General features: G+C 43.2%; 2 protein-coding genes across 6 annotated transcripts in view; one reads left to right on the forward strand and one right to left on the reverse strand.

Annotated features, from left to right (window-relative positions):
- The first annotated feature begins 295 nt into the window (after nt 1-295).
- Nucleotides 296-5,218, forward strand: tmem88b (transmembrane protein 88 b). 3 transcript variants are annotated; one of them, XM_088347661.1, is made up of 3 exons: nt 296-493; nt 567-952; nt 4,480-5,218. In XM_088347661.1, the coding sequence occupies exons 2-3, from the start codon at nt 593-595 to the stop codon at nt 4,762-4,764; spliced, it is 645 nt and encodes a 214-aa protein (XP_088203787.1). In that variant the 5' UTR covers nt 296-493; nt 567-592; the 3' UTR covers nt 4,765-5,218. The 3 variants fall into 3 exon arrangements, with proteins under 3 accessions (XP_088203787.1, XP_088203788.1, XP_088203789.1); XM_088347662.1 differs by having other exon boundaries at nt 587-952; XM_088347663.1 differs by having other exon boundaries at nt 296-464; nt 542-952.
- A 270-nt stretch (nt 5,219-5,488) lies between these two features.
- Nucleotides 5,489-16,348, reverse strand: part of col4a6 (collagen, type IV, alpha 6) — a 104,160-nt gene continuing 93,300 nt past the window's right edge. For all 3 annotated transcript variants that reach the window (XM_088346975.1, XM_088346974.1, XM_088346973.1), the window contains 18 exons: nt 16,191-16,334; nt 15,943-16,062; nt 15,687-15,868; nt 15,556-15,619; nt 15,407-15,481; nt 15,220-15,327; nt 15,025-15,132; nt 14,890-14,961; nt 14,663-14,782; nt 14,477-14,593; nt 14,246-14,407; nt 14,041-14,139; nt 13,810-13,962; nt 13,610-13,726; nt 13,334-13,525; nt 13,096-13,267; nt 9,932-10,046; nt 5,489-8,199 (listed from right to left, as the gene is read on the reverse strand). In XM_088346975.1, coding sequence (XP_088203101.1) covers nt 7,939-8,199; nt 9,932-10,046; nt 13,096-13,267; nt 13,334-13,525; nt 13,610-13,726; nt 13,810-13,962; nt 14,041-14,139; nt 14,246-14,407; nt 14,477-14,593; nt 14,663-14,782; nt 14,890-14,961; nt 15,025-15,132; nt 15,220-15,327; nt 15,407-15,481; nt 15,556-15,619; nt 15,687-15,868; nt 15,943-16,062; nt 16,191-16,334 — 2,381 coding nt within the window. In that variant the 3' untranslated portion in view covers nt 5,489-7,938. The remainder of the gene's footprint in view (nt 8,200-9,931; nt 10,047-13,095; nt 13,268-13,333; nt 13,526-13,609; nt 13,727-13,809; nt 13,963-14,040; nt 14,140-14,245; nt 14,408-14,476; nt 14,594-14,662; nt 14,783-14,889; nt 14,962-15,024; nt 15,133-15,219; nt 15,328-15,406; nt 15,482-15,555; nt 15,620-15,686; nt 15,869-15,942; nt 16,063-16,190; nt 16,335-16,348) is intronic.

The raw sequence follows: 16,348 nt of genomic DNA on the forward strand, positions 1-16,348 counted from the left end.
AATTCAAAAAATTAGGTAATTAATTGATCAATGAATTATTGCAATGTTATAAAGCACCACCTAAGGAAATTTTGGGCACACCATAACTTTAACAACCTCCCTCCCTAATATCTGGACCGCCCCGTCGACTGGCCTCAAGAACCATTGAAGAGCAGCCACATTCTTGCGAGACGCCCGGACACCCATCCCCCACCCACATCCAAAAGGGGGTGCAACGCATGCCCTGGATAAGAGAAGTGGAATGCACAAGTCGAGGGGGGAGTTGCACGGGATGGAGGGCTGGGCTGGGCCGCGAGGGGGCCGATGATAAGCCCTCGTGGGTGGAGGGAAAGTAGAGAGAAGACTGCGCTGCGTACTCAATTAGATGAGACAAAGAACGACGCAACTTCACGGAGGATAAAACTGTGGAGGAACTTTCTGCACCGAGATTATCCAAAGCAATACAGAGGTGGAAAACAAGACTGGTGAGAGGTCCATCACTCTCAAACACGATGTGAGTGAACTCTATTAGATTATAGTGACCAATTTTTTGTTCATAAAGTCCGTGGTACCCTCTTCTCCCCTAGAAAATCTATTTCTTTACTAGTTCACCATGAGTACGACTGGCAGTCTAGAGAAGGGAGCACACCATCAGGATCTGGACCTTTCCGAGGAGTTAGCACCACAGCATCAACTTCACAGCAACCCGCAGTCACCGGCGGTAGCTCCTAGCGGGTGCAGGGAGACGCCGGCGGTGGTGCCCCCACCTTACTTCGCGGCGGAGGACGGGACGGGTACCGACTCCCCACTGGAGCTGCGGGGGTCCCTGGACTGCTGGGCCTGCTCCGTGTTGGTGACGGCTCAAAATTTGGTCATCGCCGCCGTCAACGCTTTCCTGGCCGCCCTGGTTTTCGGGAGCATCCTGACGCCGGCCACCATCATGGTGGCCTTCGGTTTCCTCTGCCACTCTACGGTAAGATGGATGGGGAGGCTTCCTCCCACACTGTGGAGCTTCAGGCAAAAAATGTTCAATTTCAGAAGTTTATTTCAAGGCTGCACCAACGAATCGATTCATCTATTAATATTGATTGTGGCAATGAATCATCGATTGTTGTGGTCAAGCGTTTTCTTTTATGAAGCTAAATTGGTTTGGGGTTCCGTAAGTAGTAAAACTGTGCCGATGTGTAGTTTGGTGATTTTGTTTGGCGTCCGTTAGTGTTGCGTGTCGTTGCTTTGTGCAAATGTCAAGTGCCATTGGATGAGTGCACATTTTACGTCACTTTGACAAGAACAACAACATGTAACATATGCACACATACACGTGTTGTTGTTTTTTTATTTTCAAACGTAATGAAAAGGCACTAAATAGTACAGAAAATTATGGAAAATGTACAAAAACTAAGGAAAGGTTTTGAAAAGTACTGAGATGTACAAAAAAATATGAAAAAGAACACAAGTAATAAAAAGTAATGATAAGTATGAATAAGTACTGAAAAGCATGGAAAAAGAACTGCGTGCGTATGAAAAAGTGTGTAAAAGTACAAAAAAACAATGGAAAAAAAAAATACTTTTGAGTATGAAAAAGTGCTGTGATGTATGATGTACAGAAAAGTATGTAAAAGTCCAGAGAAAATAGTATGAAAAAGTACCAAAACGTTTTGAATAGTACGCAGTTTTTATTCTTATTAAGTGAAAAATGTACCAAAAAGAACGGAAAAGCTTTTAAAATATGAACAAGAACTGAACCGTAAAAAAATAAAAATTGTATGAAAATGTACTGAAAAGTAGTATGAATATCAAAAATATGTAAAAAAAGAAAAGAACAAAATAGGACAAAAGTACTTTATATTATTTTGAATAGGACTTAACAATATGAAAACATACTGAAAACTACTAGTATGAAAAAGTACTAAAAACTACAAAAGTATGAAATGTGGTAAAAATTATAAAAAATATTGAAATATACCAAAAACTGAAATGTAAAGCAAGTGAAAAATGTACTGAAAAGTACTTAAAATTTAATTAAGTATGAAATGGGACAAAATGTATAAAATAAGTACTAAATTGTTTGGAAAATTAGTGACACATATTTTTTAAGTACAAAATGTTATGAAAATGTACTGAAAATTTGTAAGAATGATTAAAAAAAGGACTGAAAACTATGATAGATGATTAAAAAGTAAAAAAAAAAACATTAAATACCAACTTGTGAAACATTTTCTTGAAAGTCTTAAATGGGATGAAAAAGCACTAAAAACTGAAATTAAAGAAGTGTAATGAAAAGCATAAAAAGTTCTAAAAGTATGAAAAAGAACTGAAATGTATTAAAAAATTAAATGGTATAAAAGTACTGAAAATTTTTAAAAACAAAAACAAAAGAAGGACTAAATATTGTAAAAAAGTCCCAAAAAGGAGATAAGTATTGAAAAGTACAGGAAAGAAAGAAAGAAAGAAAGAAAGAGGCATAGAACAAAAAGGGGGAACAAGAAAGAAAGGGGGATCAAACAAAAAAGGAGATAGAAAAAGTGAGGGGAAAGAAAGAAAAAGAAAGAAGAGAAGAGGGGGAAAGAAAGAAAGTGGCATAGAACAAAGAAGGAGAGGAAGAAAGAGTGAGGGGGGTAAGAAAGAGTAAAAAAGAAAGAAAGAAAGAAAGAGATAAAGAAAGAAAGAGATAAAGAAAGAAAAAACGAGAAAGAAAGAAAGAAAGAAAGCGAAAGAAAGATTGAGGAAATAGATAAAGAGACACACCAAGAGAGAGACAGAGAGAAAGAGCGAGAGAAAATATAGATACAAAGAAAGAAAGGGAGACAGAGATAATAAAGAATTGATGAAAAAGAGAGAGTGTGAGAAAGAGAGAGAGAAATATTGCTCCAGTGTCTTTGTGGGTATGCCTGGCTTTGGCGACATCAAGTGGATATATTTAAAAATGCAGCTCTCTTTTCTCCTGTGTTTCCTCATTGTGTCTCGCGGGCTGGATTTAGACTCTGGGAGAGTCTGGTCCGGCCCCCACTCGTCGCAAGTATGCCACCCCTGCTCTAGTCCAAGCGATTACAAAAGTCTTGTCGGGAAAAAGAAAAGAGCGTTAGGCCACGGAGCATTAGTGAAGGTCGAGCGACTTCCAATAATGAGCCGACTTTTCTTCTTCTTTTTTTAAAATGAGATTTCATGTGAAAGCAGCTTATTGCAGGGATTAAGCCCAAAAATGTCTGGTTGGGGAGAAGTTAGCATTGAGCTACCTGTTCCTCGTGTTCCTCTGCTTTCCTGGAGGAGAAATTATACGATAATTGCCAAAATGACATCTGCCTTTAAACATCAGCTGGTTTCAGGTTCCATTAGTGACAACGTTCTGCCAATGTGTAATTTGGTGATGGAGTGATGGCCTCCGGTAGTAGTGTGTGTTGTTGCTGTGTGCATATATTAAGTGTCATTGCTCGTTTTCATGTTAACTTAAGTCTAAGTGTTCACATGTTACGTGTTGTTGTTTACATAGATGGAACATGTGCACACACACTATAAAAATGTAACAATCTTGAGCCATTACCCTGCACCTAATCCTACACCCATTCTAGCCCTAACCACAACTCTACCCCTTTATACTGGTATTAAACCTAGCCCAACTCTTACCCTACCACCTAACCCTAAACCTCCACCAGCCACATCCATATTCCTAAACCTGCCCCCCATCCTACAACCCAAATTTAAGCCTACCCATAACTCTAACCATAATCCTGACTCAACCTTGACAATAGCCTTAATCCTAACCTCTAACCCTAATAATCACTCTTCCCCCGACCCCAAAACCTACCTCAGCCCTAACCATAATCGTAACCCCATCCCTTGCTCTAACCACATCCCTTAACACTAAAACCTACCCCTAACCGAACCCCAACACTAGCCCTAAATTCAACCCTAACCCCTAACTCTAACCCTAGCCTCACCATAACCCTAATTTAAATCCTATCCTTAGCCCAAAACCTAGCCTCAGCTTTACCTTTAATCCTACCCTAGCCTATAATCTACCTTTTATCCTAGCTCCTAAACCTACTCTACATAAACCCTAATTTTATCCCCTAACCTTAAGCCAACCCAAACCGTAATTATAACCGTAACCCCGACCCTGACCCTCCTTTCCCCCTTAATCCTAGCCCCCAACCCTACCCCAATTCAGCCCAAACTCTAATCTTAGCCCCTAAACCTAACCCTATCTTTAGCCACAACACTAACCCTCGCCTTAATTCTAGGTCTAAACCTAGATCTAAACCCAGCCCTATATCTAGCCTTAACCGTAGCCCATAAACGCTAACCTTTACTAGCCTTAACATTCTAGCTGATACCAGCAGAAGAGCCCACCTCCCCCCTTAAAAGTTGATCGATGCCTCACCTCCCCGAGCATTCTCCTCCGTTACGTCACTCGGCGATAAGGGTGATCCAGTCCTGCTGTCTCCTCTCCAATTCCCATTTTAGTCAACACAGTCCACCCTGACACTCCCGCTTTGCTAGGTGCGCCCTGGTGGCGCCAGCGGGTACTGCTCGGAGCTGCTGACCGACGGAGGCTGCGTGGCTCTGCTAGTGGTTGGCTTCCTGCTGGTGACGCCGCTTCTGGTGCTGGCCTTGGCCGCCTACTGCCGCCTGGCCCGACATCTTCAGCTCGGCCTCTGCTTCATCCCATACAGTCGGGCCGTGTACAAGAACCTGCCGGCCAGTCGTCACCGGGGGCTGGGGGCCTGTTGCGGGGGCCCCCATGCCACCAAAAAGGGCAAGGGCAACGGAAAGGTGTGGGTATAAAAGTTGGTTCTTTGTGATTTCCTGTGGGATACCTTTGAGGAGCGAACATGGATTATTGAATGTCAGGTACTACAACAGTATTTTTTTGATATCATAAATAATTGCACACTTTTTTTGTAAACGAGTTGCACTGACAATTAAAAAAACTCATCCAAAATATTTGTCTATTTGGTTGTGCATCCTCTGCCCGAGTATAAGAGTAACAAAAAATTATGGATACAAGCTTTAAAATAAACGGTTGCAAAGGTTTTAGCGCTGTAAACTGGTCGTGTCCAAACGGCCACTTTTGGATATGCCTAAACATACCCTTAGAAAAAAGTGTAAAATACAATGTTTACTTTTTCTGATTGTAATCAAATGTGACAAGGTACCAGGTAAGGCTTCAAGCTATTGTCTCACCTGATTTCTAGCTAAGATGCCCATGCTATACCAATCTGGACGCATTTGATTGCAAAAAAAAACAGGCGAGTCTAAGAACCTTGTACCTTCTTCACGTTTTCTGTGATCCAAACACATGAGAAGAGATTTGTCTCCGTAAGCATGGGTAAAAATTCTATGGTGTTAGTCTGTGTTCATTTTGTATGTTTGATAGTCAAAGTCAGATCGCGAGGCTTCTTCTGCTACCGCTAACCACAAGAACCTGTTTCATGTAGGGGAACAAACCCAAACACAAAAAATGGACCTGGTAAAAGCCGGAAAACACTTAAGTATACATCCGATCTGATTTGGTTCTGGCCCTCTTTGAGGAAAACCACATTTATTTTCCCATCACTCTTGACACTGGATGCATTACATATTCAATCAATCAGAGTGAATATACGGAATACTTTTCCTTGAAAAATACATCATTTAGAGATTCACCCCGTCTATTTTTATTGTACAAGTTGTCTGCCCAACCCTCTTTATCCCAGTAAATAAAAACAACAGATAGATCCGGATAAAATTATTACATTTTTATGACAAAACAGCAAAAGTTATAGACATGTGGTCATTGAGTCGTCATCCAGAGGTCTTTTTAATTTTAAATTTTATATATGGAATCCCAGGAATATTTAAAGTGCTTGCTAAAAAGACACAGACTGGCTTTCTAGCAAGAAAAGGACTCACAAGGAAAAAGGAAACGGCATCTGAGGGAAATTAGTGGGCGCATTTGAAACTATATACAGCAATAATTGAATTTTCTCTCATACACACGTGTTACAACGGATAATTTAGCAAGCGAATGCGTTTTCAGCCCGGTTAGTGGTTTTGTTTGTGGTATTTACAGACGCTCCCCTACTTACGACCATTCGACTTACGAAAAACGGTAGATACGAACATTTTTTGGGATGTCGAAAAATATCCGGACATTGCTGTTAGATTTTGTATTGGTTGCACCATTTTCCGAGTACAGGCCATTACTGTAGTGTTTCTTTCCGCCGCTACCGGCGCAGGCTGCCGCTGTGATAGGTCACCCAGCATCCACCCCGAAGAAGAAAAATCAGCTTCCTAGTTCGTGTGTAAAGATTCTATATAGTATCTCCAGCGCACTAGGAACTTTGAGATTTGAATGGTTTAATATTTCGTGCATCCATTCAATATGGTTGGCGTAAAGTGGAAAGAAGAAGTGAGCCGTCGCTTTTGAAATGAAAGTGGAATAAGAAAGCTTGATGCGGTCGGAACGCTTTTTTCGGCCACTTTCTACCACTGAGGAGGAAGTCGCCTAACTCTTGAAGCTCATCTTCCAAAAGTAAGTTAAACTTAACTTCATTTATCTATATAAAGCAGATTATTTTATGAAATGTTTATTTTTTAGTATAAAACAATACAGGTTACTTATACAAGCCTTAAACATACTTATATAAACCTTAAACATACAAAATATAGCACTGCAGAGGTTACGAACAAATTCAACTTCGGAACGATCGTCCGGAACCTATCTCGTTCGTAAGTAGGGCAGCGTCTGTATACCAGAATGTTGTCAGTGCAAAATACTCTAACCCATGTTTTTTGCGGTTCATGCTAGCACCATTAAACAAAAGAAAATATCCAGGTGATTCCAGGTGTGTAAAACATCCCAAAAACTAAATGTGTGCAGGAAACGACTGATAGAAAGGAATGAGGTCATGCATCACTGGAATAATACTGTCGCCGCTGTTGCACTAAAACGCTTTTCGCATCAGATGAAGCTAGCATGGAGGAACAATCATGCCATGTGTAGAATTATTATTGGGTAAATAAATGACTTACAAAAATATGCTATAGAAATAAAAGAACACATAAAAAATCACGTAATACCAAAAATGTAATGTGTAGTGTATTCATATATTTATGCATTATGTCATTTATATATTTAGGTATTGGTTTTGTCGTGTTTTCTTGTTGTGTATTTTTACATGTTTCTTAATGTGTATTTTTTCATTACATAGTGTATTTTTACTGTGTTTTTATGTATTTTGTTGTCATTTATTTCTGTATTTCTTTTATTGTGTTTTTCACTGTTATTTTATGGCATATTTTGTCACCACAAAATGTAATTCAAATGAGGGGGCGGGTCAAACTAGCTAAGCTTTTCACCTACTGGTTGATCAGTGTAGTAGCTCTGAGTTGTTGACCAGTGATCGACCAATAGGTGAAAAGCTCAGCTAGCTTGACCCGCCCCCTCATTTGAATAATATTTTGTGGTGACAAAATACACGACCAAATACAAGAAAATCTACTACAAAATACAATACAAATAAACGACAAAATACTCAACAAATTGCGCAACAAAAAACACGACAAAATAAATACCGAAATAAAAAAAAAAGACAAAATAAATGGAAAATGCTAAAATAAATGAACAAATTGCAAATTTATGTCATATGTCAGGTACTACATGATTTATTCATGTTTTATATGGAAAATATTTGCAGGTATTTATTCATGTATACTCCTGTTTCTACATACGGCAGGATCGGTCCTGCATAAATTAGCATTGAGGGAAATAGCCGCTAAGGTTAGCCGGTCATTTAAAAAGCGAGGGAGAGGCGCTCTGAGGTAGCTGAGAACGGATCCTGCCCCCCAAACGATGCAAAAGAAAACGAAAAAAATAGCACCATTGTCAGTGATCAAGGGAGCAGAAACCTCCTCTCATCATTTCATCCCTCAAAAGCCAGAAAGGGAATTTTCAGTCACGTTGCTTCTCTGTTCCTCCTACAAGACCTTGCTGCAGACTTGGCAGCGGCTGACTTTGGAGCGTTCCTGGCCCCCCTTCAGGGTCTCCTGATTGGGCGAGTAGAAAAACTCCCGGTTGGGATCTACCGTGGTCAGCCAGAAGCTGTACTTGTTGGCGAAGTAGTGGCAAGTCCCTTTGGCGCCGTTGCACTCGATGAAGGGCGTGGCCCGGAAATCCTCCAGGCAGGAGCCGGGGGACACCAGGGATTGGCCGCCGCCTTCTGCCCCCGCCGCCGTGTGCTGCATTGAAACAAGGGTTTGGTTTGATTGCGTGGGGTCAGGGAGGAGCTTCTTGCAGGAGATTGCAAGAGTAAAATGTTTCTATCTATCTATCTACCCTGGTCATATCCCTTGAGTGGGGTGACAGACACCAAGGCAGACACATACACAAAAACAAAGGAAAAAACAAAACAAAAAAGTTCCAAAAAACACAAGAAATTTAACCATGGCCAACCCAAATGCCCAAACACCCAAACAAGTTAAGCACCTCGGCACCCAAATCGGTCATGCTTTTGTCCCTGAAGATAAAACGGGACACAAGAAAGTGGCCATGTCACTCGGGTCAGGGTGACACAACACACTCTTCTGTTCAACAGCAGGGCGAAGCTTTCACTGGTTTACCCCTGCCGCATCATATGGGTGCCAAGCCCATCTCTTAGAACACGTCTAATCATCCCACTTTCATTTTACAACACCTCTCCACTCATTCCTATCACCAACAAGAGCTCTCGCTTCCACTAGATTTAGAACACTTTCCTGCAAGTGCACTCAGAACACCATCCATGTCAATCGCGGCCTTCTAATTGGTCTCCTTCCATTGACTTCTGCTCCGTAGAACCTCTTCAACATTCGCCACTCATCCATCCTCTCCATGTGTCCAAACCAACCGAGTACTCTCTTATCCACACACTTGCTCAGTTCCACTACTACTCGAGTCCCTCACAATTTCATTTCTCAATCCATCCAATCTTGTCACTCCTAACATACTCCTCAAACACTTCACCTCAAAAAGATTTAATTTCCTTCTCAAATCTGCCTTCAGGCTCCAAATCTCTGCACCATACAACACAGTCGGCACAATCACACTCTCATACTATACAGTCCCCTCTTAACATCCATACTCATACTCTTGTTACTCAGTAAAAATAGAATAGATACAAACTACTGCTAATGATGTGAACGATGTTGGAAGTACACCTTCTGTTCCCAGCTGCATCATTGGTGAATTGAGTTTCAAGACTTTCATTAAAAAATGAGCATCAAAGGAAAAATAGAGAATGCGCCGACAAGACTAGAGAGGTGTAGTTAGCAACTGCAACGCTTGGAGTTCAGGTCAGTTTTAAAAGGGTGCTGATTTCAGGGTTTATACACCCTTTACCTTTCCAAATTCAAGCACAGAAAGAGAGAGAAAGAGGGGGAGATAAAAGGGAAAGAGAGAAAATGAGAGAGACGGGAGGTAAATAAAGAAAGATTGAAAGAGAAAAAGAGAAAGATTGAGAAAAAGAGACAGAGAGTGGGAGGGAGATAAGAAAGATGAGATAGAGAGAAAGAGAAAAGAAGATAAAGAAAGAGAGATGAGGCCAGAGGGAGAGAGAAAGAGATATATAGAGAAAAAGAGAGCGAGAATTATACTTAGAGAGAAAGAGTGAGAGAGAGAGTGAGACAAAGAGAGACATACAGAGAACGAGAGAGTAAGAAAAAACGAACAAAAGACAAAAGAAATGTAGAGTGAAAAAGAGAAACAGAAAAAAAGAATCCAGCATTAGTTCTATTGGTTGGCACCTTGCTTTGGCGACATCCAGTGGACATATCTAAGACTGCAGCTAATTTTTTTCTTGCGCTTTCTATCAGCGTTGACTTGCGGGCCAGATTAAAATCCCTGGTCGTTGTTAATGTAACTAAGGTACGGATACCAACTGTTAACCCGGGTTAGAAGAAGAAGAAGAAGAAGAAGAAGAAGAAGCATGCTTACCATGAGGAAGGAGTAGCCAATCCAGAGACTCCTCCAGCCTGGGGGGCAGTTGGGGATGGTCAAGTCCTGACTGTGGACAGCCACTGCCTGAGATGGGACCTCGCACACAGAACACCTGTTAAAAAACAATTACAAAAAAACCTTATGGGATCAAGAAAATTAACTGCGATTAATCGCATCTTTAATCGTTGACTTGTCGTCAGTCGCGAGTAGAAAAAATAATCAGAACACTGAATATTTACATTCTTATTAGTGGCTAGCTAGTGGTTCATACTTGAGATTCATGTCAAAACACTATAACAGAGGTTGGTAAACTGACACCCACGGGCCATGCGCGGCCCATGAGGCTTTTTAAACCGGCTCCTCAGATAGCAATGGTAGAAATATAAACTATATATAAAATGGTTAAAAATTGTTCGATTAATTAAAGAAATGTTGAAGTGGTGCCAGACAGGTCTATCATGTTCCATCATGGGTCTTAGGGCCCGGTCACACAGCCGTTTGCGTCTGTATCGCGGGTAAAATTTTGCGATTTTTTTTTTTGCCCGTGGTTGCCCGCGATGGAAAATGCGCAAAATTGGCCAACCCGCTGTTCATCGGTGGTATGCCCGCAAAACAGACGCCGGCAACTGTTCCGCTTCCTTTCCGCGTCATTTCCGCGTGTGGACCACGGGTATAAAAGCTGCCGAGCCGGTGTTGTAATCTCACTTTTATATCACTTTTCAGGAATGTAATAGCGGACATATAACCAAAACCACTTTGTCTTGCATTTGTTGGGAATGTAATACAACTTAAACCGTTCCGTCTTTGTATTTGTTGTGAATGTAATCGAACGGTAATGCACACCGTATACAAATCACTTTTGAGCAGGTAACATGTTTATTTTAGGGGCGGCAGTAGCTCAGGAGGTAGAGCGCTCGTCTTGGGATCAAGTGATCCCGGTTCGAATCCCGACTCGTCCGTGTTACATGTCGAAGTGTCCTTGGGTAAGACACTGAACCCCTAAGACCCCCAATAAGCAGGTTAGCGCCTTACATGGCTGCAAGGCCGCTATTGGGAAATGTGGAGCACATTGTAAAGCGCTTTGGGAAGTCATTGACTTGAAAAGCGCTATATAAATGCAGATCATTTTGCCCTTTTCTATTCAAATCGCTCGTATTGAAACTGTTATGCACTCTAGCATAAAGCTTATTTCAGCATAATAAGCTTTATGGTAGAGTGCATAACAGTTCTCAAAAGTGATTTATATACGGTGTGCATTACCGTTCGATTACATTCACAACAAATACAAAGACAGAATGGTTTAAATTGTATACTGTACATTCCCAACAAATGCAAGTCGAAGTGGTTTTGGTTATATCTTCGCCATCACATTCTCGAAAAATGATATAAAAGTGAGATAAAACGAAGTAAAAGTGGTTATAGTAGCGAGGGGATGCAAATCTCGGCAGGGATTCATTTCTCGGCACAACACCGGGCTGTAGAAATCATAACCGCTCAAGACACAGTCCCGTGAAGATCAAGATTTCAAGTTATGGCACCGAAGAAGCCAATATGTTATTATTGTAATAGTTTTTCATTTTTATTTTATTATCTTGTTATGAAATGAAAAGAAATGTCAAGAAATAAAAATGGATTAAGACGAGGTCACTACGGTGACAGGGATCCATGTCCACCCCTTGACGTCTCGAGCACAACTGACGTGTGCTCGGCAAATCGCGCTGTATATACGCGGAGAAAAGCTTTTGACCGCCACACGCGTTACACACGCTAATTCACGTGATAACACCGCGATACAGGCGCAGAACAAACGTGCTATGACCGTGCTCCACCCACGATTACCCGCTAAAATTTCACGTCCTACCCGCGTGTAACCACGCCCTGGCCGCGGCCGTAGCACGTCGTTCCGCGTCTGTACCGTGTCATTACCTCGTGTGTACCACGTGTGCCGTCCGCGATTACACGTGGTCTAAACTTTTTCGCGCAACGCAAAACTTTTTCGCGCGGCTAACCGCGTGTGAATTTCTTGCCGCGTGTAAAGCACGGCTGTATCTCGTCTGTATGGCGATCTCAAAGCGTCCAACACCGTCTGCTTCACAGGCAGAAATTTCTGGCCGTGATTCAGTCTCGATACAGACGTAAACGGCTGTGTGACCGGGCCCTTACCCGAAAAAAAAAAAAAGATATTCATGTGTACACCACTCAAGTTCAACTTTCAAATAGTTGGATACATTTTTCTGTTTTTGCTATGTTCTTATCAATTATTTTCTTGTTTATCAAGCAAATTGTACGCGAGATTAAAAGACACTTAAAAGACAGCTTGCCATATTGTATGATTTTTTTTAATGCATATTTCAAAATTTAGTGCTAAGTAGGCCGGGCATTATATAGTACCAGCAGGGTTGGGTAGGTTTACTTTAACTGGATTACTTTCAACTACTTTTGGATTACTTTAATACCAAATATGCTAATAAAAGACAAAAAAAAAAAATATGAATAAAATTACAAAATTTTGTGCAGGCTTGGGGAGTAACGGAATACATGGAACGGCAAAAATGATGTTGGCAAGCTGTTTGGATTTATTTTCATTTTGTTTCTGTCGCATTTTATGTTAGTTTTGACGGAGATCAAAGCCAGGAGAGAAAGCTTACCACGTGTTGTGAGTCATCATTTTATTCATAATTAGTTTCTTTTGTCTTTTATTAGCATATTTGGTGTTGGAGTAATCCAAAAGTAATTGAAAGTAATCCAGTTTAAGTAACCCTACCCAACCCTGAGTATCAGTACTTAAGTATTTTAAAGTTTGCCAACTCCTTCACTATAGCGTCTGAAATTAGCGCTAAAGAATCACAGAGGCAAATTTGCAAACAAATCAGGACATTTTGAGTAAGTCTGCTTTCTTCACGGGATCGGCGATTAACCGCTAATGCTAGTGACGGCCATTATCTGCTAATAGTAGCGTCTGCGACACGAGCCACATTACCAGCGCCAAAGTGACAACTGATTAAATCCCATACACCTCTTACATTAAGAGTCGAAATTAGCATTAGCTTCTTGCACATCCTCTGCTTTTGGTATTGAGGGTTAACATGGAATTAGAACGTTTGATGACATCAGTGAAATGTTTGACATCAGAGAAAGACGAGTGATCATTTCACACTTACCTGCTGATGTAAGGCCGAATCTGATTCTGGGCCACGGGCATCATGGGAATAGGCGCGGTGGTGGAGAGCCAGTAAGACTTGTCGTTGCGGCTAGCGTAGTAGCAAACCTCGTTTGGGGAGCAGTAGAGGAAGGGAATGGTGCTGAACCTGGGGAGGCAGGAACCTGGCTGACCTGGAGACGCAAAGATGAGGAGTGTCAGTTTCAGCAAATGTTAGCTCGTATTGCGTGTTAGCGTACCAAGGTCCTGGTTGTGCGCCTTCTCTTGGCCCTCCACGTATAACAAGCTGTAGCCGTCCCACAGTTTGGCCATGCCCTGGGGGCACATTGGAACCAGCGCACTCTGGCTGTGCTTTACCAAAGTGTATCCGATACTGATGCTGCGGCCCACTGGGCCAGGATTACCTGGCCGACCGGCAGCACCAGGAGTCCCTGTTCAAAAACACATGTATAAGTTCGCTAAAGTATCTCTTGTGCTAAGTGAGATAAACATATGATACTGTATTCTAAGAGGACCTTGTTCTCCAGTAGGTCCCGGGAAACCTGGGGGACCAGCGTCACCAACAGCTCCAGCTAGACCGACAGAACCAGGGCGACCCAGTTTTCCAACACCACCGGGACGTCCCTTGGGACCTTAGGTGTAAAGAGAATATTGATAACTTGCCAAGGAAAGCCAAAAGAACAACCCACAAATGTCTGAAATTGTAAATATCCACCTGGACGTCCTGGCATGCCAGACTGACCGGGCCCTCCGGGGAAACCCCTTGATCCAGGGTCGCCCGGGGGACCCTCATCTCCGAAAGGTCGCTCATACTGTGGAATGATTCCGGGAAGTGTAATACCAGGACGACCCTTAGGACCAGCAGGGCCTGGAAACGTGGACAGGAAAAACCGACAACATTTTATTTCGGCTTGCTTAACATTTGTCAAACTTCAAGTTTCCTTACCTCTGAAACCTTTAGCTCCCTTTCTTCCATAATAGCCAGGATCGCCAGAAAAACCTTTGAGACCTGGAGCGCCACTAAATCCACTGGCACCTTGGAGTCCTAAAAAAGAGGCGTGATGGCGTAAAAACTCATCTCAGTGAAAACAACAAAAAACAAAAAAAAACAAAGTAGTCATATGGAAGAACACATATAAACCTAAGTCTACCTTTGAAGCCAGGAGTGCCGGGGAGGCCGGGTCCTCCAGGGATGCCTGGTTCTCCCTTCCTACCAGGGGTTCCAGGGAAACCTGGTAGCCCGGAATCGCCTCTGTCTCCTTGGTCTGTGCCTGGTCCAGGAGGCCCAGGAAGACCTTGAGGTCCAGGCAAGCCTGAAGAAGAGAGAGATGAACGTGAACCACGAAAAAGCTAAGGACATGCAATGAAAGACCTCTGATTACCAAACTCTCCATCCAATCCAGGAAGGCCGGGATCTCCCAATGGTCCAGCTACATTTGAACCTACTGAAGGACCAGGTAGTCCAGGTCGGCCTGGGAATCCATTGAGTCCAGGACCGCCTGACCATGCGAACACCAAGTTATATTACAGCTACTTCTTATATCAGCTGCCCGTTTATGTCGTCTCACCAGGCTCTCCTCTCTCTCCTTTAGATCCAGGGAATCCTGGCACTCCTGGGAAGGAGACGCCTCTTTCACCCTTTCGACCCGGAAGACCAGGAGCACCAGGTCGGGTTCCGGCACTTGCCCCTGTAACACATGAACACAGTGGTCCAGTTAAACAGACTAAACATGGATATTGTTCACCAATTTACAATTCGAGGACTCTCGCTGCTGCCACTAAAAAATAATATTACCAGGTGTCCCAGGAAGACCTTTAGGTCCACGGAGGCCATTAAGTCCATCCAAACCAGGAGCTCCAGGAAGACCTGTAAACATGCAAGAGTGTGTCAGGGACAGCCTTAACTCAGAAACAATAAACTGTTGTTTACCTTTAGGTCCATTTCCTCCAGGGCCCCCGGGCAAACCAGGGGTTCCATCAGCCCCTCTTCTACCAGGGAAGCCCGACTGACCCTTTGGACCCGGGTAACCTGGTGAACCTGCCGACATGAGAGCATGAAGACATTTGTCATTGGCAAAAGTCTATTGAAAAACAATTCATCAATCTGGCAGTCTGAAGCTCCTACCCATTATTCCGGGTCCCCCCGGTACTCCAGGCCCACCCTTGACACCAGGGAAACCAGGACTTCCCGGGAAGCCGTCATCACCGGGAGCACCGTCGTTACCACGCCCACCTTGAGTGAAACACAACTTTAGATCAACTCGTGGGAAGCGACAATGTGTTTCGAGACTCTTTTTGCCTAATATCTTCACCTGGAAATCCTGGCACTCCGGGCTGGCCTTTAGAACCAGGACCACCAGGATAGCCGTAAGACTCTCCAGGTTGACCTGAGAAAGGCATATGAATCATTTTAATATCAAATCTACAGTTTTTGTGAGTGATGTGAATCCAATGAACTCACCCTTGAACCCAGGACGACCAGGCTGCCCAGAATTACCAGGACGGCCTGGGAAGCCATCATCTCCCTGCAAGGAAAAGAACGTCAAGATAACAAATATATTCTGTAAAGTACGTAAAGGTATTGGGTAATACCCTCGGTCCAGTGCTGCCTGGGAATCCAAGGATCCCTGGTTCGCCTTTAGGACCGGGTCCGGCAGGATATCCCGGGGGCCCAGGGAAACCAGGCTGTCCAGGGAGGCCTTTACTCTGTTCAGCAAAACCCGGAAGCCCAGGCAGACCCTGACGACCCGGAGGACCTGGAAGACCTTTGTCGCCTTTCGAAAACAAGAAAAGGTGTTACGTCTCTCGTAGCGCTCTTGTTCGGGGAGTGTTCAGACCATTCAGGTACCTCTGGGTCCAGGAAAGCCGGGAAGGCCGTTGCCGCCCGGGGTTCCAGGAATTCCTATGCCCGACACAACTGAAACTGGAGGGCCGGGTGGGCCAGCGGGGCCGCGCAATCCTGATTCACCTGAGTTGGAGAATACAATATTTTGGGGGGGATTATGCTTTGAAACACGTTTTTTTCTTAATTTATTCGTAGAATGTGTTTGACAATTTGTGTGGTTGTATTAAACGCGGCTGAAGAAGACACACAACCTTTCTGTCCAGGATATCCGGGCGCCCCAGGAATTCCATCTCTTCCAGGCCCCCCACGCGCTCCTTTGCCCCCGGGAAATCCTGGACCCCCAGGACGTCCTGGTAACCCGGGGAAGCCCGTAACCCCAGCAAAACCTGGTTCACCTTTGTAAGAAGAA

Source organism: Urocampus carinirostris, chromosome 11 (genome assembly GCF_059441175.1).
Source record: "Urocampus carinirostris isolate Australia breed hairy pipefish chromosome 11, RoL_Ucar_1.0, whole genome shotgun sequence".
Lineage (NCBI taxonomy): Eukaryota > Metazoa > Chordata > Actinopteri > Syngnathiformes > Syngnathidae > Urocampus > Urocampus carinirostris.